The following is a 24,412-nucleotide window of genomic DNA, read 5'->3' on the forward strand; positions in this document are numbered from 1 at the left end:
GGACTTCCCCCGTTCGCCACGAGTTTTCAAAGATAATGGCCAATGGCTCTGCAATCACAGCTGCCAATTCCTTTAGCACTCTCGGATGCAACTCGTCCGGCCCCATGGACTTGTGCACATCCAGCTTTTCTAAATAGTCCCTAACCACCTCTTTCTCCACAGAGGGCTGGCCATCTATTCCCCATGTTGTGATGCCCAGCGCAGCAGTCTGGGAGCTGACCTTGTTAGCGAAGACAGAGGCAAAAAAAGCATTGAGTACATTAGCTTTTTCCACATCCTCTGTCACTAGGTTGCCTCCCTCATTCAGTAAGGGGCCCACACTTTCCTTGGCTTTCTTCTTGTTGCCAACATACCTGAAGAAACCCTTCTTGTTACTCTTGACATCTCTCGCTAGCTGCAGCTCCAGGTGCTATTTGGCCCTCCTTATTATCTTTGATTCTATCCTCTCTTTAGACCCATGCCTCCATTTCTAATTTTTGCTGTTTCTTCCTACACAACGTCCATAAGATCAGATCTTTCCTCTCAGTTCACACAGACAAAACTCATCTCACATCTTAACCATTTCAGCTTCCTGTTTCTGGCCTTGATAAACTCAATCTTGTCCCAGCAGGTGTATTAAAGACACTGCTGCTAGATCATCATCTTTTCTTATTGCACTGATTACATAGATTCATAGATATTAAGGTCAGAAGGGACCATTATGATCATCTAGTCTGACCTCCTGCACAATGCAGGCCCCCATCCACTAGCTCCCTGTCCTCCATCCCAAAAACAAGCTTCTTGTCTTTATTTTTAAAGGCTCTTTACAGCTTAGATATGCCCTACCTATCAACTCTAATATATTACCATCCACTCACTAGGACGGATCAGTTTTAATTCCTTTGGTACTTTTTAGTTATTTTCTAAAAGAAAGGCTGATTCTCACTGGTTGGGGACATTTCAAACATGTTGATTTGCAACTAAATATAGCCTTTACACCAAATTTGATACTTCTTTTTGCTAACCAGGAGCATATACTATATCTATAGACATTTAAGCAATTATATTGTTTAATCACTTGATGATTACCTGTTCTGTTCATTCCCTCTGGGGAACCTGGCATTGTCCACTGTCGGAAGACAGGATACTGGGCTAGATGGATCTTTGGTCTGACCCAGTGTGGCTGTTCGTATGTTCTTAATTTATGTTTTTCCAGATTCTTAATTTTTGTATTAATTTTGTATTAATTTTTGTATCTGCCTTCCCTGAAACCTAACCCCGCTATTTACACAAATTCTTATGGGGAAATTCGATTTCCTTAACATCATTTCACTTAAAGTAGCATTTTTCAGGAACATAACTACAACGTTAAGTGAGGAGTTACTGTACTGCTTAATATTTTTTCTATTTACTTGATCTTAATGGATTATAATAAAGTTAGGCCTTAACATAAATTGCTAATTTCAAACTTAATTTTAAATAGGTTTTTTACATGTCTGTATTTTATTTAAAATAGAAAATCTGATTTTTTTTATTTACCAAAAAAAAATCAAATTTTTATCCACTCTGCCACACATCCCTCCATTTTATCAATTATGCCATCTTTTACACCCATTAGTACAATTTGCCCTCAAGCATCTTTGGTGCTTTCTCCCATTCCACATCTTATGTATGGGAAAAATGCCACATAAAAATCCATAAAGCCACCACATTATCCTCCTGAAAATCTTTTCAGAAGTGATGTCTACAAAACAGCTGGACAGCTAGCATGCTAGGCAACTGCTTATTGCTCTAAATATGATCACTTCAACACTACCTTGTCTCTCCCTACCCCATTTGTCATTGTATCCACCTGTTGTCACTTCTCATACGCTAAGATTGTCAACTCTTCAGGGCAGGGACTCTCTTTCATATTACACGTTACAGCCTAGCAAAATGGGGCCCTGTCATAAATATAAAGGGACTTTTAAAATCCCTTCAGGCCAGAGGAAAAACCCTTTCACCTGTAAAGGGTTAAGAAGCTAGGATAACCTTGCTGACACCTGACCACAATGACCAATGAGGAGACAAGATACTTTCAAAGCTGGAAGGGGGGAGAAACAAAGGGTCTGTTTCTGTCTGTGTGATGCTTTTGCCGGGGACAGAACAGGAATGGAGTCTTAGTACTTAGTAAGTAATCTAGCTAGATATGCATTAGATTATGATTTCTTTAAATGGCTGAGAAAATAAGATGTGCTGAATGGAATGGATATTCCTGGTTTTGTGTCTTTTTGTAACTTAAGGTTTTGCCTAGAGGGATTCTCTATGTTTTGAATCTTATTACACTGTAAGGTATTTACCATCCTCATTTTACAGAGGTGATTCTTTTTTACTTTTTCTTCTATTAAAATTCTTCTTTTAAGAAACTGAATGCTTTTTTCATTCTTCTTAAGATCCAAGGGCTTGGGTCTGTGGTCACCTATGCAAATTGGTGAGGATTTTTATCAAACCTTCCCCAGAAAAAAGGGGGTAAGATTTGGGAGGATTTTGAGGGGAAAGATGTTTCCAAATGAACTCTTTCCTAATAATAATAATACCGGTGTTAGATGTTCGGTGGTGGCAGTAAAAGTCCAAGGGCAAAGGGTAAAATAGTTTGTACCTTGGGGAAGTTTTAAGCTAAGCTGGTAAAAGAAAGCTTAGGAGGTTTTCATGCAGGTCCCCACATCTGTACCCTAGCGTTCAGAGCAGAGAAGGAACCTTGACAGGCCCTGATGGCTGCCTCTAGGCACTTCCACACTACCACTATCCCCACTGAGGAAGAGGCAGAAAAATTTCACCACAGCAGAAGAACAATTTGGCCACTGAGTCTTTCAAAGTACATTCATCTCCCAACTCCTTATACAACCCCACAAATCCATATTCCACACATTCTCCTGACTTCCCCTCATTGCCTCCAGCTACTCCACCCGCAACCCAGCTCCTAACCACATCCCCACTCTCCTACCCCTACACCCTTCCCTGTCATCACCTCATCCCAAGTTTTTCCTCTTCAAAACCTCACATTATCCCCATTTCCCTCCACCCTCCAAAGTGCCCATTCCATCTCCAGAGATAGCAGCTCCCACGATGCCATCATTTCCTGATCCTGGCTCTCCCTGAGACCTGAATCTTGTTCTGTGACACCGCCTCTATAGCTGCTCTCCTCTTACAGCGGTCTTTCCCTCTCTCACACTCCCCATCCTGAATTGGACCACAGGAACATTCTGGAGTGGCAGGTTTTTTCTCTCCCATTCCTCCCACTTCCAACTCATCCCCATTCACACACACACACACACACACACACACCCCTTCCTTTTTTCGAACAACACTCCACCCAATTATTTTCTCCTCTCCCTTTCCATATAGATTATACAACTTCCAATCCATCAATATTAAGGAATTTTGTTCTCAGCCCACTCCTCCCTATCCTCTTTTTCCTTCTCCTCCACCGATATGATCATTAACTCCCTCCAACTTGCGTTCGCCACCACCTTTGACTCCTTTTCCCCTCTCTCACACTGCAAGGTTCACCCTGCCAACCCCTATCTCTGGTTCCCCCCCCTTATACACACACACTTTCTCTGCTCCTGTTTCTACACTCATAAGAGTCTATTGTTGAAGTCCCATGCCTATGCTTACTTCCTCCACTACAAATTCATTTTTATTTACCTTTCCCTTCTTTCTGAATAAGCAGCAACATTATTCCTCCACTCTCAATTATTTCCACGCTCACAATACCAGCTGCCTATTTACGATTTTTCTCTTCCTCTAAAAATTCTCTCCCCTCCTGCCAGGATCTTGCCAACTTCTTCAGTGAAAAAAATCCCAAGAACTTGATGTGACCTCTAACCCTCTCTCCCTTACCTCTCCCTTCCTCCATTACCTGCTCACACACCTCTTCCTCTGTCACAAAGGCAGACTGCTTCCTTGCTTTCATCCTCTACACTTTCCATTCAACGTAGGGTGACCAGATGTCCCGTTTTTAAAGGGACAGTCCCGTTTTTTGGGACATTTTCTTATATAGGAGCCTATTACCCCCCACCCCCATCCAGTTTTTTCACAGTTGCTATCTAGTAAACCTAATTCAACCTAGTAATCCTATCTCCTCCCATTTCTTGACCTCCACAATTCACCCCTGCCACCACTCATCTCCTCCGCAATACAAGCATATATAAGGTTATGTTCTTTGCAGGGGAGGTTGCATTATTTGGCCTCCTTGTGCAAATGAATTGTGACCATCCTTATTTAATTACATATCACATACTATGTTTTCAACAGGACTCCTGCCTCATTCAGCGCACAGGATGGACTATGAATGAGACAGCACTACGGTTAAGGAGACTATTATCTATAAGAATTCTACTTCATTTGCAGAAGACAAGAGAAGAAGATGTGACAGGAACAAAGCAGGGGCCTACAGGAAGACAAAGAAGGTTCTCGTAGTTAATACAGTGAACCAATTTAGCCACATATTTCCTATATGATGTTGGGAGTCACTTAAACCAAAAGGTTGCCAACTAGTTGTATGTTCTCCATTTTCTAGATGCATAATTTGAGATACCTAAAGCCTGAGTTTAAGAAGTGCTGAGCATTCGTAACTCCAGCTGAAACTGGTGGAAGATGCTAGTGCTCAGTATCAAACCATAGAGCATCTCAAGTTGGAAATCCAATGAATGAAGCATTTAGCAATCACTTTTGTGAATTTTAGCTTAAATATCTCTGTGCTTCAGTTCTCCATCCATAAAACTAGAATAATAATGCTTCTCTACACACACTTCAGGAGGTTTTGTAAGTAAATTCTTTAATGTCTGTGAGACACTCAGGTACCACAAAGATGATCACAATATAAAACATCACAAGGAAATGGAATATACTGTACTCATGATGAGGTTTGGTATGCAGAAAATAAGGCATAGTACCACATGGTGAATAAGGAGGGTAAAAAAAAATACTGAATTGCTGTCTCACTCAGAGTGCACACTGCACAAGGCAGGAATCCTATGGAAAAAATAGTATGTGATAGATAATTGAAACAGTATGTGATCATGCAGAGATGCAAGGAATTCTGTGGTACGGTGGGAATTAAAGCTCATGTTAAATGACTATGAAATTATTCAATAAGCTTTAATGTTGCAGAAGTAATTCTGGGAACAATTTAGCAACAGAACAGTGAGCCTGAAGCTGTAGGCAGGGAACAAGGAATAACAAAAGGGATGGATTGCAGAAGGTAGCAGTTGCCATTAAAGGCTCTTAAATCCTGCAGGAGCAGAGCTCCATCCCTACAAAGCTCAGAAGGCCTGGCTGGCAATCATCACTTCCTATAAGGATCCCACTGTTTATCCTAAGCCTGTGCATTATCCCCTTCCTCTTGTCCCCTAGTATTTCAAAAGCTGGTTCACAGTCACAAATAACGCTCATCCTCCTTGTTATCCTGAATCACAAAGCATCACCCTTTGGCTGCCACCTAATCTCACCTTTAAAAGGCAGCAACAGAGACCACTGACATCTCACGTATTGGGGGAGGGGAAAAGGGACAACAAAAAAATCAAAAATCCCAAAGAAACCATGTACAAAGGAGGCAAAATATCACAAACACAAAATGAGGAGCTGAAAGATAGCATCAAAATGATCATTTTTATGAATTTAGCAGCACAAGAAGATCTACACAGCATCAAGGCAAAAAGGTAAAATATCCAGCCTTGTGCACTCTTAAGTGCATTACATGCAGGGTCCTTCATACATGGATACATTACTGTTGCTCTAAAAATGTTAATATTTTAATTTCCCATTATTTTATATTTGCAATCTTAATATTGATTTAATATAGGTTTTTACATTTACAGTAATAATGTCAGAAAGTTAATTATACATTTGATTGTAAAGTTAATTGTATTTGGAGACAGAAAAGTTTAATGTCTACAGACTGGAATGTTATAGGACAATGGTCTCCTAATAATGAGGACTGAAAGTTAAAAATAAAAGGATACCTTATATCATATACTGGTGGTCTAAGGTCATGAGGCCCATGAGCAAAGGCACAGTGGAGTCCATTCTTCACACAGTGGCCCCGAGCATCTGTTTCATGAATACATGTTCCAGTCTTGTAATATCTGAGATGATATTTTCTTTCTGTATCCCCTGTTGTTCGATGCAGATAAGGACAACTACATAATAGAAGGAAACAATTATGGAGCACCACTGCGCAGTGCCTGGAAGATTGTGTTTAAACTCCTAACCAAACATTTTGCTGTCCCTTTCCTTCTTATAACTTACTTGTAACGTTTTGGCAATACAATTCAGACCAGAGAGAAGTTGTCTCACCCCCTGCCCTGTAACTCTGGTGCCTTAAATGCTCTGCTGCGATGGCTCACAGCCCAGACACCAGCAGCCAGTAGACAAGCATGTAGCTCCCTGAGCATGTGTGTGCTGTGCAGGCCTGGTTCAGTGCTCTGATCCCAGTAGCGTGCCTACAATGGAACAGCTCCACACTGGTCTCCACCAGCCTTAGTTACTACTTGCAGAGTGACACCCAACACACACTCAGTCCTGAACTTCCCCAAAACCTTCTGCCCTGAAGTGTCCATCCTTTTCCTGGAACACTCAGAGAAATAAGAAGATTTGTTGCTCCCTTAAAGAGACAGAAGTACAGCTTATTACTTTAATTAGAGTTAATTACTTCAATTCAAATACAGCACTGAGTTGGTTTAGATCAGTGTTTCTCAACCTTTTTGTGCTTGCAACTCCTTTTGGACTTAAAAAACTGTGGCCCACCTACTAAAAGGGCTGGCATTAGGGCAAACAGGGCAACTGCCCAAGGCCCCACACAACAGGGGACCCAACAAGCTAAGTTACACACTTCAGACCCACCGCCATGGCTGAAGCATGCAACTTAATTTTGCAGTGTCCCAGGTAACTGCCCTGATTGCCACCGCCTAATGCCAGCCCTGCACTTGCCTAACCCCTCCCCCAACCCATCCTGTGACCCCCCCGGGGGTCATGACCTCCAGGTTGAGAAACCCTGTTTTAGATCAAAAGTAAAACAAGTTTATTAACAAAAGAACATAGGTTAAGTGATACCAAATAGAAGAAATTGAAGGTAGAATGGATTACAAATAAACAAAAGTAAAAATATGCTTTCTAATAGCTAAGACCTGACCTAACAGGCTACCGATTTTGCTCATGGTATTTTTCTCACCAATCATTTTCTTTCCAGCCATGGCTGACTTTCTGTCAGTTGGGACCTTCCACAGAAGTTCAAGGTGCTGGTTTCCCTTGTCTTCCTAGATCAGCGGTTCTCAAACTGTAAGTTGGAACCCCAAAGTAGGTCAGGACCACATTTTAATGGGGTTACTAGGACCGGTGTTAGACTTGCTGGGGTCTGGGCTCAAGCACAAGCCCGACTGCCTGGGGCTGAAGCTGAAGCCCAAGGACTTCAGCCCAGGGCAGCAGGGCTCAGGTTCTGTTCTCCTTCCTCCAGCCCGGGGCAGCGGGGCTCCAGCCCACCCTGCCCAGGGTCATGCAGTAATTTTTGTTTTCAGAAGGGGGTTGTGGTGCAATGAAGTTCGAGAACCGCAGTCCTAGATGAAAGATCTTTGCCTAAGCAGGTTTCTCACTTATATTCAGTTCCCAAAGACTTCAACCTCTTGCTTGAAGGACCATCTGTCTCAGTTTGCAAGAGCTCTGTCCCCTTGTGTCTGTCCAGTGATTGATGGCAATATGGTTTCTTCTCTCTCCTTATATGTTCCAAAACTCACTGCTTTGTCTCCAGACTCAGGATGGCCTCATGCTGTTCTTCCCTTCCTGTGAACTTCCCATACCTCTTGCTGATTCATATGTAAATGGGGCTTCCATTGTTTTTGGTCCAACCTTGCTTAGTTTTTATAACTGCCATCCCTCCTTTCTGAGAGAAAACCTGTTTGTCTTTGGTCACAGACTTTAAAGCACAATATCATTAAGTATCCATATTTCCTCATATAGGGTTAACATATATATTTCACAATGATAATCAATCACCAGCATGTCATTAGCTTTCAGGAAAGATCTAACTTGATATTAGGGTTGTCAGGCGTCCAGTTTTCAACTGGAACGCTCGGTCGAAAAGGGACCCTGGTGGCTCCGGTCAGCACTGCTGACTCGGCCATTAAAAGTCCAGTTGGCAGGGCTGGCAGGCTCCCTACCTGGCTCTGCATGGGTCCCCGGAAGCAGCAACATGTTCCTTGGCTCCTAGGCAGAGGGACTGCCAGCGGAGCTCTGCATGCTGCCCCCATCCCAAGCGCCAGTTCCGCAGCTCCCACTGGCCATGGCGGAGGCAGTGAGCATGTACCGCACAGAGCCGCCTGGCCACGCCTCTGCCTAGGAGTAGGAGAGACATGTTGCCGCTTCCAGGGAGCTCCCCAAGGTAAGTGCCACCCGGAGCCCGCACCTCCTCCCACACCCCAACCCCATGCCTGAGCCCCCACCTGCACCCCAAACCCTTCATCCCCAGTCCAACCCCAGTCCCCGCACCTCCAGCCGGAGCCATCACCCCCTCTCACACCCTTGCCCGAGCCCTGATCCCTCTCCCACACCCCATACCCCTTCCCGTACCCCAACCCTCTGCCCCAGGCCTGAGCCCTCTCCTGAATCCCAAACCCCATATCCCCAGTCCCACCCCAGAGCCTGCACCCCCTCCCGCATACCTGCCCCAGCCCTGAGCCCCCTCCCGCACCCAAACTCCCTTCTGGGGCCCATATCCCAAACTCACCCTTGCACCCCAACTCCCTTCTTCAGCCGAGAGCCACCGCCAAAAGAAATCTGATGAGGTTCAACAAGGACAAGAGCAGAGTCCTGCACTTAGGATGGAAGAATCCCATGCACTGCTACAGACTAGGGACCGAATGGCTCGGCAGCAGTTCTGCAGAAAAGGACCTAGGAAGCTGGATATGAGTCAACTGTGTGCCCTTGTTGCCAAGAAGGCTAACGGCATTTTGGGATGTATAGGTAGGGGCACTGCCAGCAGATCGAGGGACGTAATCGTTCCCCTCTATTCGACATTGGTGAGGCCTCATCTGCAGTACTGTGTCCAGTTTTGGGCCCCATGCTACAAGAAGGATGTGGAAAAATTGGAAAGAGTCCAGCAGAGGGCAACAAAAGTGATTAGGGGACTGGAACACATGACTTATGAGGAGAGGCTGAGGGAACTAGGATTGTTTAGTCTGCAGAAGAGAAGAATGAGGGGGGATTTGATAGCTGCTTTCAACTACCTGAAAGGGGGTTCCAAAGAGGATGGATCTAGACTGTTCTCAGTGGTAGCGGATGACAGAACAAGGAGTAATGGTCTCAAGTTGCAGTGGGGGAGGTTTAGGTTGGATATTAGGAAAAAATTTTTCACTAGGAGGGTGGTGAAACACTGGAATGCGTTACCTAGGGAGGTGGTGGAATCTCCTTCCTTAGATATTTTTATGGTCAGGCTTGACAAAGCCCTGGCTGGGATGATTTAGATGGGGATTGGTCCTGCTTTGAGCAGGGGGTTGGACTAGATGACCTCCTGAGGTCCCTTCCAACCCTGATATTCTATGATTCTATGAACCCCTCAGCCTGGAGCCCCCTCCTGCACCCCAAACCCCATGCCCCAGGCTGGAGCCCCCCCAAACACACACCCTGAACCTCTCATTTCTGGCCCCACCCCGGAGCCAACACCCCCTCCCATACCAGAACCCCCTGCCCCAGCCTGGTGAAAATGAGAAAGTGAGTGTGGGGGAGAGCCAGAGACAGAAGGAGGGGGGATGGAGTGAGCAGGGGCGGGACCTTGGGGAAGAGGCGGGACAGGGGTGTTCATTTTTGTGCAATTAGAAAGTTGGGAACCCTACTTGATATCCTTTGTGTACAACATTATGGTGTTATCAATCAGTTTATTCAATTACTTAACATTTGAGGTTCAGACTCCCACAACAAGCTATTTCCCCCGCAAAGACACCATCAATCAAATTAAATCCACTTTTAAATGTGTATAAAACTATTTTACTTTAATTTTGTTCCTTGTTTATATGAACCATAATATTCTTAAAATCAAGGCGTACTTAAAAACAACATTAATTTTCTCTAATGCTGCCTGCACTTTCTAGGCACTGAAGACTTTGAACCATCTCAGATGAAAACTAGGACAATTTTACGAGAAAAGAAATAGTCCAATTATTATATCAGTCAATCAGTGATGAGAAAGAGACAAGGGAGGTGAGGTAATATCTTCTATTGGACCGAATTCTGCTGGTGAAAGGGACAAATTTTCCAACTTCACTCAGCTCTTTGTTTTACTTTTTGTCCTCAAGGGCCAAAACCCGCTCTCACTGAACTTAAGAGCATGGAAACGAGCACATCGTTTGGAATTCTGTGTGGTTTTGCATACAAAAAATAGTTGCCTTAACAGTTTAACTGAGCGTCATGGGATGGCACAAGCTATCTTAAGCCTGTGCGCACTCTAAGAAAATAAAGGACAGTGGATATTCATTTTACATATTTTTAAATGCCAATCATAATACTGCTCTAGCTCAGAGGCGGATTAAGATTTATTGGGGCCCTGGGCACAAAGAAGAATTTTGGCCCCCATGGGCCCCACACCGCCCTCATCACAGGATCCAGTCCCCTGCTCCTTCCGTTCCTCCCCAAGATCCTACCCACTGGCCAGGCCGAAAGCCGGAGCTGGGCCGTAGTAAGAGCTGCCCAGGGAGCCCGGGCTGCTATGGGGAGCCCTGGTCCCTCCACCTGTCCTGGACGGCACACCTGGGGGGGCATGGACACACGCCCAGTTTTGCCAAAAAGGGGTTAAGGGGGGTGAGTGATGGGACTTGGGCCAGCCCCGCGAGAGGGGGGGGGAGGCGGGGGCGTGCAGCTCAGGCCAGCTCTGTGGAAGGTTGGAGCGCAGCTGGGGTCAGGGGAAGCGGCTCGGGTCAGCTCTGCACCTGGTGCAGGGGGGTGGGGAGGGGAGGAGGGCTCAGGCCAGCTCCACGTGGGAGGGAAGGAGGGAATATGGTCACCCTAAAGGCCCGGGTCCGGTTTCCAGCCTGGATAGGGGGCAGAACCTCAGGGGAAAGAGGAGAGGCAGGGGGTCAGAGCTACAGATCCTGCACCAGTCCCCCCGCCCCACTTCTATACAGGTTCCGGCACTCCTGCAGGCCCCCAAATCCAGGATCAGCCGTGAAAAGCAAACGATGCAAAAGGATACAATCCTTCTTAGATTCACTTTAATGATCCTGCTGGACTTTATGGGAAATGTTCTGCATATGAGAAGCAAAGGTACAGTGCTCCACTCTTTTGGGAATGCAGTACATAGGGAAGACAGAGAACACCACTGCCCCCATCAATAGAGATTTTTTCCTGTGCTGGTCTCACCAAGGGCTCTTCCCACACAGCCCAACAGAAGCAAGAGCACGAAGCCAAACTGCATGAATTTTGCTTGCTTGCTGTGCTGGCACCCTAGGCACAATTTCAGCAGAGTGTCAGTAAAAAAAACGGGTTCCAGAGCAGCAGCCGTGTTAGTCTGTACCCACAAACAGAACAGGAGGACTTGTGGCACCTTGAAAACGCAGACTATCCCTTGCAAAAATAAACCCATACATATATTGTTCCCCCTTTTTGACCCAAGCAGCTAGTCAAAGTTTGGGCCTTGGGGATGTTCCAGCTGGAAGCAGAAATTGATGCAGTCTGGTATTTTCTTTGAAGCAATCTTGTTTATTTTACATGGAATGTATGAAATCCTGGGTCTCTGAATGCAGAAGGAACCAAAAACAAAAGGAGCAGTTTCTTAGCTTACAGCCTATGAGCCTCTTTTGCCCACACCAGACCCAAAAGCTCTCCCTCTAGCTTTTTCCAGAGTCGCACTGTGCTATTCTCCTTGGCTTTTTTGTCTCTGTTCTAAGTTTCCGTGTCATCTCTCCTCTCAAACACACATACACACCCCTCAGCCAAAAGCTTCCAGGCAGCTTACTGTTATGTTAATTGAAGGATGAGTTCACATCTATCAGTCTGAATGGGGTTTTAAGTCAATCCATAACCAGGTTTCACCCAGCTCATAACAATGTCGTACAAATAAGCAACACTATGGTAATACATATGCAATGACCACGGACAGACACCATGGACGGTCATCAGCAGGGGTCAAACCCAAGGCACCCAGCAACAAAGGCAAATGCTTCTACCACTTGAGATAAAAGGAGCAGGTTCACAGCTGTCAGTAAGAAGTAGGCTCTTATCCTCACTTAATATTACATACACTAAACAAGAGCATTAAAATCAAATTACACAAACAAAGGAGTGACAATTGCTGCTGATCTTCCATTCCAAGTTTCCTGATCTATGGACAAAAATCTCTACTTTATTAGAAAAGTGTAATGTTTTGCTTAAACATAAGCCAATATGACATAGCTTTAAACAAGACCTGTATTTTATTTTATATGGCAGATATTAAACCATCACCTAACTATAAGGTTGCAATCTGATACACTAATTCTTACTTGCTATATTTTAGATAACACTAAGAAAAATGTTTCCCTGCTTACATTCCAATGACAATGGTCATTACAGGTTTCAGAGTAGCAGCCGTTTTAGTCTGTATTCGCAAAAAGAAAAGGAGTACTTGTGGCACCTTAGAGACTCACAAATTTATTTGAGCATAAGCTTTCGTGAGCTACAGCTCACTTCATCAGATGCATTCAGTAGAAAATACAGTGGGGAGATTTATATACACAGAGAACATGAAACAATGGATGTTACCATACACACTGTAACGAGAGTGATCACTTAAGATGAGCTATTACCAGCAGGAGAGTTGGGGGGGGGTGGGGGAACCTTTTGTAGTGATAATCAAGGTCGGCCGTTTCCAGCAGTTGACAAGAACATCTGAGAAACAGTGGGGGGTGGGGGAGGAATAAACATGGGGAAATAGTTTTACCTTGTGTAATGACCCATCCACTCCCAGTCTCTATTCAAGACTAAGTTAATTGTATCCAGTTTGCAAATTAATTCCAATTCAGCAGTCTCTCGTTGGAGACTGGTTTTGAAGTTTTTTTGTTGAAGAATTGTCACTTTGAGAGCAGAAATCGAGTGACCAGAGAGATTGAAGTGTTCTCCCACTGGTTTTTGAATGTTATAATTCTTGACGTCTGATTTGTATCCATTTATTCTTTTAGGTAGAGACTGTCCAGTTTGACCAATGTACATGGCAGAGGGGCATTGCTGGCACATGATGGCATCTATCACATTGGTACATGTGCAGATGAACGAGCCTGTGATAGTGTGGCTGATGTGATTAGGCCCTATGATGGTGTCCCCTGAATAGATATGTGGACACAGTTGGCAACGGGTTTTGTTGCAAGGACAGGTTCCTGGGTTAGTGGTTGTGTGGTGTGGTGTGCGATTGCTGGTGAGTATTTGCTTCAGGTTGGGGGGCTGTCTGTAAGCAAGGACTGGCCTGTCTCCCAGGATCTGTGAGAGTGATGGGTCGTCCTTCAGGATAGGTTGTAGATCCTTGATGATACGTTGGAGAGGTTTTAGTTGGGGGCTGAAGGTGATGGCTAGTGGCGTTCTGTTATTTTCTTTGTTGGGCCTGTCCTGTAGTAGGTGACTTCTGGGTACTCTTCTGGATCTGTCAATCTGGAGCCCCGGAACCCCGACATGGGGTATTCTATCTGCTACCCAAGATCCATAAACGTTGAAATCCTGGACGCCGCATCATCTCAGGCATTGGCACCCTGACAGCAGGATTGTCTGGCTATGCAGACTCCCTCCCCCCCACCCCTTACTGTTCCTCAGATGTCCTTGTCAACTGCTGGAAATGACCCACCTTGATGATCACTACAAAAGGTTTCCCCCCGCCCCCCATAGAATCATAGAATCATAGAACATCAGGGTTGGAAGGGACCCCTGAAGGTCATCTAGTCCAACCCCCTGCTCGAAGCAGGACCAATTCCCAGTTAAATCATCCCAGCCAGGGCTTTGTCAAGCCTGACCTTAAAAACTTCCAAGGAAGGAGATTCCACCACCTCCCTAGGCAACGCATTCCAGTGTTTCACCACCCTCTTAGTGAAAAAGTTTTTCCTAATATCCAATCTAAACCTCCCCCACTGCAACTTGAGGCCATTACTCCTCGTTCTGTCATCTGCTACCATTGAGAACAGTCTATAGCCATCCTCTTTGGAACCCCCTTTCAGGTAGTTGAAAGCAGCTATCAAATCCCCCCTCATTCTTCTCTTCTGCAGGCTAAACAATCCCAGCTCCCTCAGCCTCTCCTCATAAGTCATGTGTTCTAGACCCCTAATCATTTTTGTTGCCCTTCGCTGGACTCTCTCCAATTTATCCACATCCTTCTTGTAGTGTGGGGCCCAAAACTGGACACAGTACTCCAGATGAGGCCTCACCAATGTCGAATAGAGGGGGACGATCACGTCCCTCGATCTGCTCGCTATGCCCCTACGTATACATCCCAAAATGCCATTGGCCTTCTTGGCAACAAGGGCACACTGCTGACTCATATCCAGCTTCTCATCCACTGTCACCCCTAGGTCCTTTTCCGCAGAACTGCTGCCTAGCCATTCGGTCCCTAGTCTGTAGCGGTGCATTGGATTCTTCCGTCCTAAGTGCAGGACCCTGCACTTATCCTTATTGAACCTCATCAGATTTCTTTTGGCCCAATCCTCCAATTTGTCTAGGTCCTTCTGTATCCTATCCCTCCCCTCCAGCGTATCTACCACTCCTCCCAGTTTAGTATCGTCCGCAAATTTGCTAAGAGTGCAATCCACACCATCCTCCAGATCATTTATGAAGATATTGAACAAAACCGGCCCCAGGACCGACCCTTGGGGCACTCCACTTGACACCGGCTGCCAACTAGACATGGAGCCATTGATCACTACCCGTTGAGCCCGACAATCTAGCCAGCTTTCTACCCACCCTATAGTGCATTCATCCAGCCCATACTTCTTTAACTTGCTGACAAGAATACTGTGGGAGACCGTGTCAAAAGCTTTGCTAAAGTCAAGAAACAATACATCCACTGCTTTCCCTTCATCCACAGAACCAGTAATCTCATGATAAAAGGCGATTAGATTAGTCAGGCATGACCTTCCCTTGGTGAATCCATGCTGGCTGTTCCTGATCACTTTCCTCTCATGCAAGTACTTCAAGATTGATTCTTTGAGGACCTGCTCCATGATTTTTCCAGGGACTGAGGTGAGGCTGACTGGCCTGTAGTTCCCAGGATCCTCCTTCTTCCCTTTTTTAAAGATTAAACTCTCCTGCTGGTAATAGCTCATCTTAAGTGATCACTCTCGTTACAGTGTGTATGGTAACATCCATTGTTTCATGTTCTCTGTGTATATAAATCTCCCCACTGTATTTTCCACTGAATGCATCTGATGAAGTGAGCTGTAGCTCACGAAAGCTTATGCTCAAATAAATTTGTTAGTTTCTAAGGTGCCACAAGTACTCCTTTTCTTAATGGTTATTATGAGACTGTTCAAGGTGAATGCTCCTCAGAAAAAACAAGCTGATAAAAGAAGTGTTTGTTAATCAAAGCTGCTCTATATGCAACATTTCTATATTATCAACCAAGCTGAAAAAAATGAAATTATACTAAATGCTAACTTTTAGTAATAATGAAAGCACTGTACTCTAAATCATAAGTTTTACTGGAGTTGACAGGTGGTTTTTTTTAAACTTAAAAGCAACTGTTTTCAGCATTCTGATCATACACAAGGCAATTTAGACATTACACTTTCCATACAGTTTAGTACACATACTGTGAAACACAGACATGACCACTAAAGCTTAGCACACTAACTGCTACAGAAAGGGATGTGTCACCTCTAAGTTTTCATATTCTAATAACTCACACAATATTATAACAAACATTTCAAAACGAATTTTTCCTCTGAGCTGAAAGTAAGCAAAAGAAATTCCAGTCTAAAGTGCAATTTAAATTTAAAAAAAAAGAAGTGTTTGAAGACAACAGCTTATAAACTGGTTTCAGAGTAACAGCCGTGCTAGCCTGTATCCGCAAAAAGAAAAGGAGTACTTCTGGCACCTTAGAGACTAACAAATTTATTTAAGCATAAGCTTTTGTGAGCTACAACTTGAAAGCTTATGCTCAAATAAATTTGTTAGTCTCTAAGGTGCCACAAGTACTCCTTTAGCTTATAAACTATTCATCTTCAACTGTAACTACAGCATTACTAGCCTTCTGCTTCAAGAAGAGTTTACAACTGCTCAAAGCAAATATCAATTAAAACATGTTACAAAACAGTTCATATTTTAGGCAGAAGTGTAAAGCAAGGAGATGGTGCTTCCATTGAGCTCTGCGGTCAGGAATATTATTGCTCTATATACATGTTCACAGAGATGTTAATGCTGTACTAAATGGGAAGACTCAAAATTTCCCATTTCACGTGCACTACTATTCTTAAGTATTTCCACATAATTTCTCAAGCAGTCAATAACATGGCAGTTTGTTGCAAATTAAAATGTGCTTGTATTTTCTTAAATTGTTCTGCTGCTTATTTTTGCACTCTAATAACTTAAAACATGTTAGACTTTGATCAGGCTGCATCTTTAATATGCCTGAAGAAATCTGATGTAGAAAGAACAGTAGGCACCTAGTTAGTGTCACGTGAACTATCATCTGCCTTTCCACTAAGTCTATTAAAAAGTGAAAAGTTTCTGATATAAACATGTTTCAGAGTAACAGCCGTGTTAGTCTGTATTCGCAAAAAGAAAAGGAGTACTTGTGGCACCTTAGAGACTAACCAATTTATTTGAGCATGAGCTTTCGTGAGCTACAGCTCACTTCATCCGATGAAGTGAGCTGTAGCTCACGCTCAAATACATTGGTTAGTCTCTAAGGTGCCACAAGTCCTCCTTTTCTTTTTGATATAAACATGGATACAACTGCAGCTCTACATAAAAAAATCTGTCAATTTTTGTATTACACATTTAAATGTGCGTTTGCTTGATTATATATAATACAGATATAAAAAAACTCTTTAGATCTTCTAATGGACATTGAAAAAACAGAAGTATTTTATTAAAAACTATTTTCCACAGACGATGCCAAAAACTAGGCACCTAAATCCATACTATGCCTAAATATAGATTTTACGTGTCTAAAGTTAGGCATCTAAATCTGAAAAAAAGCGTTGACTTAACTGTGTAAGTTACAGCTACATGCACATTTCAATATTGCATTGAAATGCTGAGGTCCTTATTACATTCATTTTGATGTACAATCAACTTGGTTTCTCTATTTTAAAAAAGGAGAAAATTAAATGCAAAATTTTACATAAGACACTGTTGAAATATTAAAAACTTACAAAAACTCAGAAAATTCAACCTTATAACATAAGAATGGCCATACCATTTCAGACCAATGGTCCAACTATCTCAGTATCCTGTCTCTGACAGCACCCAGTGCCAGATGCTTCAGAGGGATGAGTAGAACAGGGCAATTTTGAGTGATCCAACCTGTCATCCAGTCCCAGCTTATGGCAGTTGGAAGTTTAGGGAAACCCAGAACATGCGGTTGCATCCCTGGCCATCTGGGCTCATAGCCATTGACGGACCTATCCTCCATGAACTTATAAAAATCCTTTTTTGAAGCCAGATATACTTTTTGTCTTCACAACATCGCATGGTAATTACAGCTGTGACAGCAATCACAACAGGATTACAACATATATAAATATGTAAAAATTTTATACCACTTATTGTAACACAATTTATATTGGGTATAATCATTAATCATTTAGATACGCAAAAGTTAATTTGCTTCTTGTGGATCTTCCGATAGCCAATTAACAACTTCTACTGTAAGTTACTATTATTAAAGAAGTTAGTCAAAATCTCTTGCAGTAATTACCTAACTTTGTATTTAATAACATCATAAATGATGTAGGCGTTTCACAGGAAACACACAGAACATATGACCATGCCCCAAATTGTTTACAATCCAACATGCAGAGCCTATATATATAGGATTTGTGACTCTGGCCCAAAGAGCTGACAATTAAATGCCCTTAGGACACAGTCCTGTAATCAGATCTTGCAGATGGACTCTTGTGGGGCCCCAGTAAAGTCAGTGATGCTCTTAAATCTTTAAATACTTAAATCTGATTGTAAACATGCATCTAATTTTAAGACTACTCATACACATATCAACAGGATCTGACTATCTGACCAACTTGATCAGTGAAAATAAAACTGACACCAGGAAGCGAAGCACACGGATTAAAAGATATACAAGTACAAGGTTTGCTTAAACTATGCAATGTTACATCCTGATTGTTCAATTTTTTTTTAAACTGCGAGAAAACTTTTTCTATGTTTACTGAAACTATCCAAACACAAGCACTACTTAGACTACTTCATATATCATTAAATTAGATCACTGCATATCAAAAAGGGACACAGCAATATCAAAAGCTGTTTTTTTTAAATCAAATCAGAGATTATACTGTGCACATAAAATTTTTTTTAAAATGAACAGCATATTTTCATAAATATAACATAAAATGAAACACAAACCATGTAGGATTTTACAAATTACATCAATGACAGCAGATACTTTGACCTTATTTTCAATATACACTAGTTGTCCATTTCTCCCAAAAACCTTCATATTTTTTTTATTCTCCTTCACATATGAAACGTTCTCCCTAAACAGATCGAAAAAGCCACTATACAGTCCTTCAAAACCCTCCTCAAGATCCATTTCTACCATGACACTTACAGTAAACCACTCAGTGATAATATCTTGGCAGGTAGACAGCAGGAGTTACTGATAATGGCTGGAATTTTCTGAAGAGGCCATTGAAGTTAGGCACACAAATCCCACTGAAAGTCAACTGCCATTTCAAGTTTATTTTGATTCAAGACCTGCTAATTGTTGCATATAAGGTATATATAACTACATGTTCCAGTCATTATTACTCTCGTCCTCCTTTGCCCATCCTCTGCATTCATCTATTACATCTTGCCATAATATGGGGGACTAATCCTGAAAACACAAGTATGTGAGTAACTTAAATGCAAATTAATTTGCAGGATCAGCCCCTAGACTGCAGTATGGGTCTGTATAGCACCACAGGGCCATAATCTTGATTGGAACCTCTTGACAGTAGTGTAATGCATGTAATAGTACATTTTAATAGATATAAGTGATGACTAACAATTCATTAGATAAGTAAATGAAGTTTTTATTATGGACTGATTGATACATTCCTTCAACTGAATATAAAACTTACTTTTAGGCAAAGGAAAATCAAGAACCAGTTAAAAATGAGAAAAAGCACACACTGAAATGACCAAATAGTTACAAATCTAAAATAGCGTGAACATATTATTGGCAGAAATCATCTCACCAAACACTGCAAACAGACAACCAAACTTTACAAAATTAAAACTCATTAATGAATGTATATATAATTTAGAAACTTCGATACATAAATCTCCACAGACATTATTTTACCAAGAATTAGATCCCAGAAAAAAGCCATCACCATCCAGAACTACTATTCCTGTTATTTCTAACAGAAACTTTAATAATTATAAGCATGTTCCTTATACAGTTTACATCTCAAAACCAATTCATATTCCTAAACTTTGCAACACAGGAGGGAAAGATATTACCTGCTGCATTGAAAACACACCTATAATATTTACAGTACATAAATTTTATGGCTAACTACAGCCAGAAAAGTAACTGAACTAGCATTAACAGAAAAGCAACTTCTTACATATCAGATGTGCTTTAAAATAATCATTACACAAATACAGTCTTTAGGTCCTAATCCTTCATTAGGATTTGCTAGCACGGATTCCTGTACCCCAAGTGGGACACTGCAAAACTGCAGAAGTCTGCACTAGGTGGCCCTAAACAGAACATATTTATAAAAGAGCATAATTATAAAAGAACAGTAGTGATGTTATGATGTGGGTCTATTATAGACCACCAAATGAGGAAGAGGAAGTGGGTGAGTCATTCTACAAGCAGGTAACAAGATTAGCTAACACACATGTGCTAGGATTAATGGGGGATTTTAACTTCCCTGATATCTGTTGGAAGACCATTACAACAAAACATAATATGTCCTGCAAATTCTTAGCTCGTGTAGGGGACTGAGGAAACAAGTAGGGGTCATCCATTTTGGATCTGGTTTTGACCAACACAGATGAATTAGTTGCGAATGCGAAGATGGTCAGGAACTTGGGAGGAAGTGATCATGATCTGATAGAATTCAAGATCCTATGAAAAGGAGGACATGAGAATAGCAAAACAAGGACAATGGGCTTCAGAAAGGCGGATTTCATCCACTCAGAGAAATAACATGCAAGGTCCCATGGAGAGACTAATTAGGTAGAAAAGGAGTTGAAGAGGGCTGACAGTTCCTAAAAGATGTAATACTAGAGGCTCAGCATCAAACTATTCCAATGCAGACGGAAGATAAGAAGAGCCACAGGAGGCCAATGTGACTGCAGGAGGAGCTTTTTAGCTATCTAAAAACCAAAAGGGAACCATGCAGGAAATAGGTAGGGTGACCAGACGTCCCAACAAATCGGGACTGTCCCAATATTTAGTTGTTTGTCCCGCATACCGATGTACGCCATTTGTCCCAGAGAGAGAGAGAGAGAGAGAGAGAGAGCGCGCGCGCCTGTGGCTGTCCCCCGATGTGTCCCAATATTTTGTTCTTGTCATCTGGTCACCCTAGAAATAGGAGGGACATGTCACCAAGGAAGAAGATATGGGAATAGCATGAGCATTTAGTGACAAAAATCAGGAAAGCCAAGGCAAAGAGTTACAGCTGACAAGGAATGTTAGAGACAACAAGAAAGGGGTCTTCAAATATATCAGAAAAAAGAAAGATCAAGGGCAGTGTGAGTTCACTGCTCAACGAAGAAGGTGAGCTGGTAATGGAAGATGATAGGAAGGCAGAGCTGCTCAATGCCTACTTTGATTCAGTCTTCTCACAAAAAACATGTGACCGGACATCTAGCCAAGTTACCACAGACAATAAAGGGAAAGGGATGCAGATCGGGATAAATAAAGAACATGTCAGAGATCTTCTGACTAAATTGAATGAATTCAAACCAGTGGGGCCTGATGCTATTCATCCCAAGGTACTGAAAGAATTAGCTGAAGAAATCTCAGTGCCACTGATAATAGTATTTGCTAACTCATGAATGACAGGAGAGGTCCTGGAAGACAGGAGAAGGGCTAATGCAGGGGTCCCCAACGCGGTGCCCGTGGGTGCAATGGCACCCACTGGGGCAGTTGTGTGTGCCCGCAGGACACCGCGCAGCCAAAATGCCGCCGCCAAGTGTGGCCGCTGGAGAACCGCTGGCCGAAATGCCGCCGAGAAACGTTGCCGTTTCTCGGCGGCATTTTGGCAGTGACACTTCTTTCCACTGCTGTTTCTTGGAGGCATTTCGGCAGCAGGGTGTTTGGTGCCCACCACAGTCTTGTGGGAATAGGAATGTGCTATTCCCACAGAAAGGTTGGGGACCACTGGGCTAACGTAATGCCCCTCTTTAAAAAAAAGGGAAAAAGGAGGAGCCGGGGAACTGCAGACCAATCAGCCTGACTTTGATACCTGGGAAGTTACCAGAGCAATGGATAAAACATTCAATTTGCAAATACCTGGAGGATGAAGGGCTAATCAGTAGCAGCCCGCATGGATTTACTAAGAACAACTCATGTCAAACCAGCTTAATTTCCTTCTTGACAAGGTAACTGGTTTGGTGGATGTGGGGAATGCAGTGGACATAATATACCTGGACTTCAGCAACACTTCTGACACAGTCCCACATGACAGTCTCATAAGTAAGCTGCGGAAATACAGGCTTGATGGAACTAAGTGGATACATAAATAGTTAAAAAACCACAAACAAAGAGTAACTATTAATGGAATTATGGCAGATTGGCAGGAGGTCTCAAGTGGAGTTCCACATAGATCTGTTCTGGGTCCGGTGTTGTTGAACATCTTTATTAATGACCCAGATGTAGAAATAGAGAGTATATTGATCAAATTTGAAGATGACACAAAGCTGGGAGGGGAGGGTTGCCAACACTTTGGAGGATAGATCTAAAATTCAGAGGATTCTTGATAAACTGGAGAACTGGGCTGTAGACAACAAAATGAAATTTAGCAAAGACAAATGGAAGGTGCTACACTTAAGGAAGAAAAATCGAATGCACAAATACAGAATGGGGAATAACTGGCTTGGCAGCAGCACTGCTGTGAAGGATCTGGGAGTTGTGGTGGATCACAACCTCAACATGCATCAGCAATGCAATGCTGTTGCAAAAAAAGCAAATACGTTAAGTTGCATTAACAAAGGCATAGCATGCAAGTCATGGCAGATGATAATACCGCTCTACTCAGTGCTGATTAGGCCTCAGCTGAAGTACTGTGTCCAGCTTAGGTCACCAATGTATAGAAAGAATGTAGAGAAACTGGAAAGGATCCAGAGGCGAGTGACAAAGATTATCAAAGGGATGGAATGCAAGCTATATGACCAAAGGCTGAAGGAACTGGGTATGTTTAGTTTGAAAAAGAGGAGATTAAGTGGGGACATGATAGCAGTCTTCAAATACCTGAAAGGATGCCATAAAAAAAATGGAGAAAAGTTGATCTCTTGCATCATGGAGGGCAGGACGACGGGCAATCGGTTCAAACTACAACATAGCAGATTTAGATTAAATCTTGGGGAAAAAACTTCCTAACTGTAAGAACAGTAGGATAATGAAACAGACTGCCTAGGGAGGTTGTGGAAACTCCTTCATTGGAGGCTTTCAAAAGGAGGTTGGATAGTCCTCTGTCTTGGATGATTTAGAAACAACAAAATCCCACACCTTGGCAAGGGCTTTGCAGCCCTTTCTAAACCTATAATTCTATGATTCTGTGCTCACCAAAAATCTGAGAAATTACTTAAAGTTAGAGGAAAAAGAACGAGGAGTACTTGTGGCACCTTAGAAACTAACAAATATATTTGAGCAAATAAAAGTTAGAGGAAATCTCTCAAAACTAACTCGAGCAAGTTTTACCAGATATCAATTCTCTAACCAAAAGTACATCTCTGTACATAAAGTCACTGATAATATTGCAAATGTCAAATTGACTGGGGGGGGGGGGGGGGGGGAAAAGAACTTACTCATCTCCATCTGGACAGATTCCTGTGGTCTCATCATATTTTGTACAATAAACATCTGGACTGTAGTTGAAAGTCCCATCACGCCTTCGAATGGGTCTACGACGACGTTGATTTAGGAAATGCCAATGAAAACAGGTAAATGGTCTGTGCTGGGTACACTTGTGCTGCAAGAATAGGGGGCACTGCTCTGTCCTAAATTCCTTTAGATACCTAAAAAAATTAAACTGTGTTACAAGTTCATCTTATTGGAGGTACATTTATTACAGGATTAACAAGGAACTTGATAATTCGACATGCGCAGCCCATGAGAGAGTGTACAATTTTATCCTGTGTAAAATTATATTCTCTACATACATTTTACTGTTTAGCTACAAATTAAATGTGACCATTTTTAATTAAAAATGCATTACTACTGAAGTTCACAATGTAATTGCTGTATACTATGTTGCACAACTTAAATAATAATGTTTATATTAGGGCTGTCAAGCGGTTAAAAAAATTAACTGCACTGTTAAAAAATAATAGAATACCATTTATTTAAATACCTTGCAATGCTAGTGACAAAAGTGCCAAGCAAATGCCGGTTCTCACTTTCTGTTGACATTGTAAATAAGAAGAGGGCCGAATCCTAACCCTAAACAAACTTGTTTGTCTTAGCGATTGGCTGAATAAGAAGTAGGACTGAGTGGACTTGTAGGCTCTGAAGTTTTACATTGTTTTGTTTTTGAGTGCAGTTATGTAACAAAAAAAAATCTTCATTTGTAAGTTTCACTTTCACAACACAGATTGCACTACAGTACTTGTATGAGGTGAATTGAAAAATACTATTTTTTTTGTTTATCTTTCACAGTGCAAATATTTGTAATCAAGAATAATATACACTTTGATTTCAATTACAACACAGAATACAATATATTCTGTAGAAAAACATCCAAAATATTTAATACATTTCAATTGGTATTCTATTGTTTAAAAAAATTAATCGTGATTAATTGCATTGTTAAACACTATTAAAGTTTTGAGTTAACCGTGTGAGTTAACCGTGATTAATCGACAGCCCTAATTTATATCAAATACTACAGTCAAAAATCATATCTACAGGATTTACAAATTAGATTTCCCTAAGTGACAATCATACAGCAGTTCCAAGCACTCCAAAACAAGTTACTTGAACATGAATTCAGACTCCCTCCTATTATATTAGATAATCCTACTAGAGCTGCTTTTTCAAATAACCACATTT

At 42.3% G+C, this 24,412-nt stretch overlaps 1 protein-coding gene across 3 annotated transcripts in view; it reads right to left on the reverse strand.

The window, feature by feature from the left end:
- Nucleotides 1-24,412, reverse strand: part of UNKL (unk like zinc finger) — a 147,600-nt gene that overhangs the window by 121,868 nt on the left and 1,320 nt on the right. For all 3 annotated transcript variants that reach the window (XM_077829347.1, XM_077829350.1, XM_077829348.1), the window contains 2 exons: nucleotides 23,170-23,379; nucleotides 5,985-6,161 (listed from right to left, as the gene is read on the reverse strand). In XM_077829347.1, the coding sequence (XP_077685473.1) occupies nucleotides 5,985-6,161; nucleotides 23,170-23,379 (387 nt within the window). The remainder of the gene's footprint in view (nucleotides 1-5,984; nucleotides 6,162-23,169; nucleotides 23,380-24,412) is intronic.

Source organism: Eretmochelys imbricata, chromosome 10, assembly GCF_965152235.1.
Source record: "Eretmochelys imbricata isolate rEreImb1 chromosome 10, rEreImb1.hap1, whole genome shotgun sequence".
Lineage (NCBI taxonomy): Eukaryota > Metazoa > Chordata > Testudines > Cheloniidae > Eretmochelys > Eretmochelys imbricata.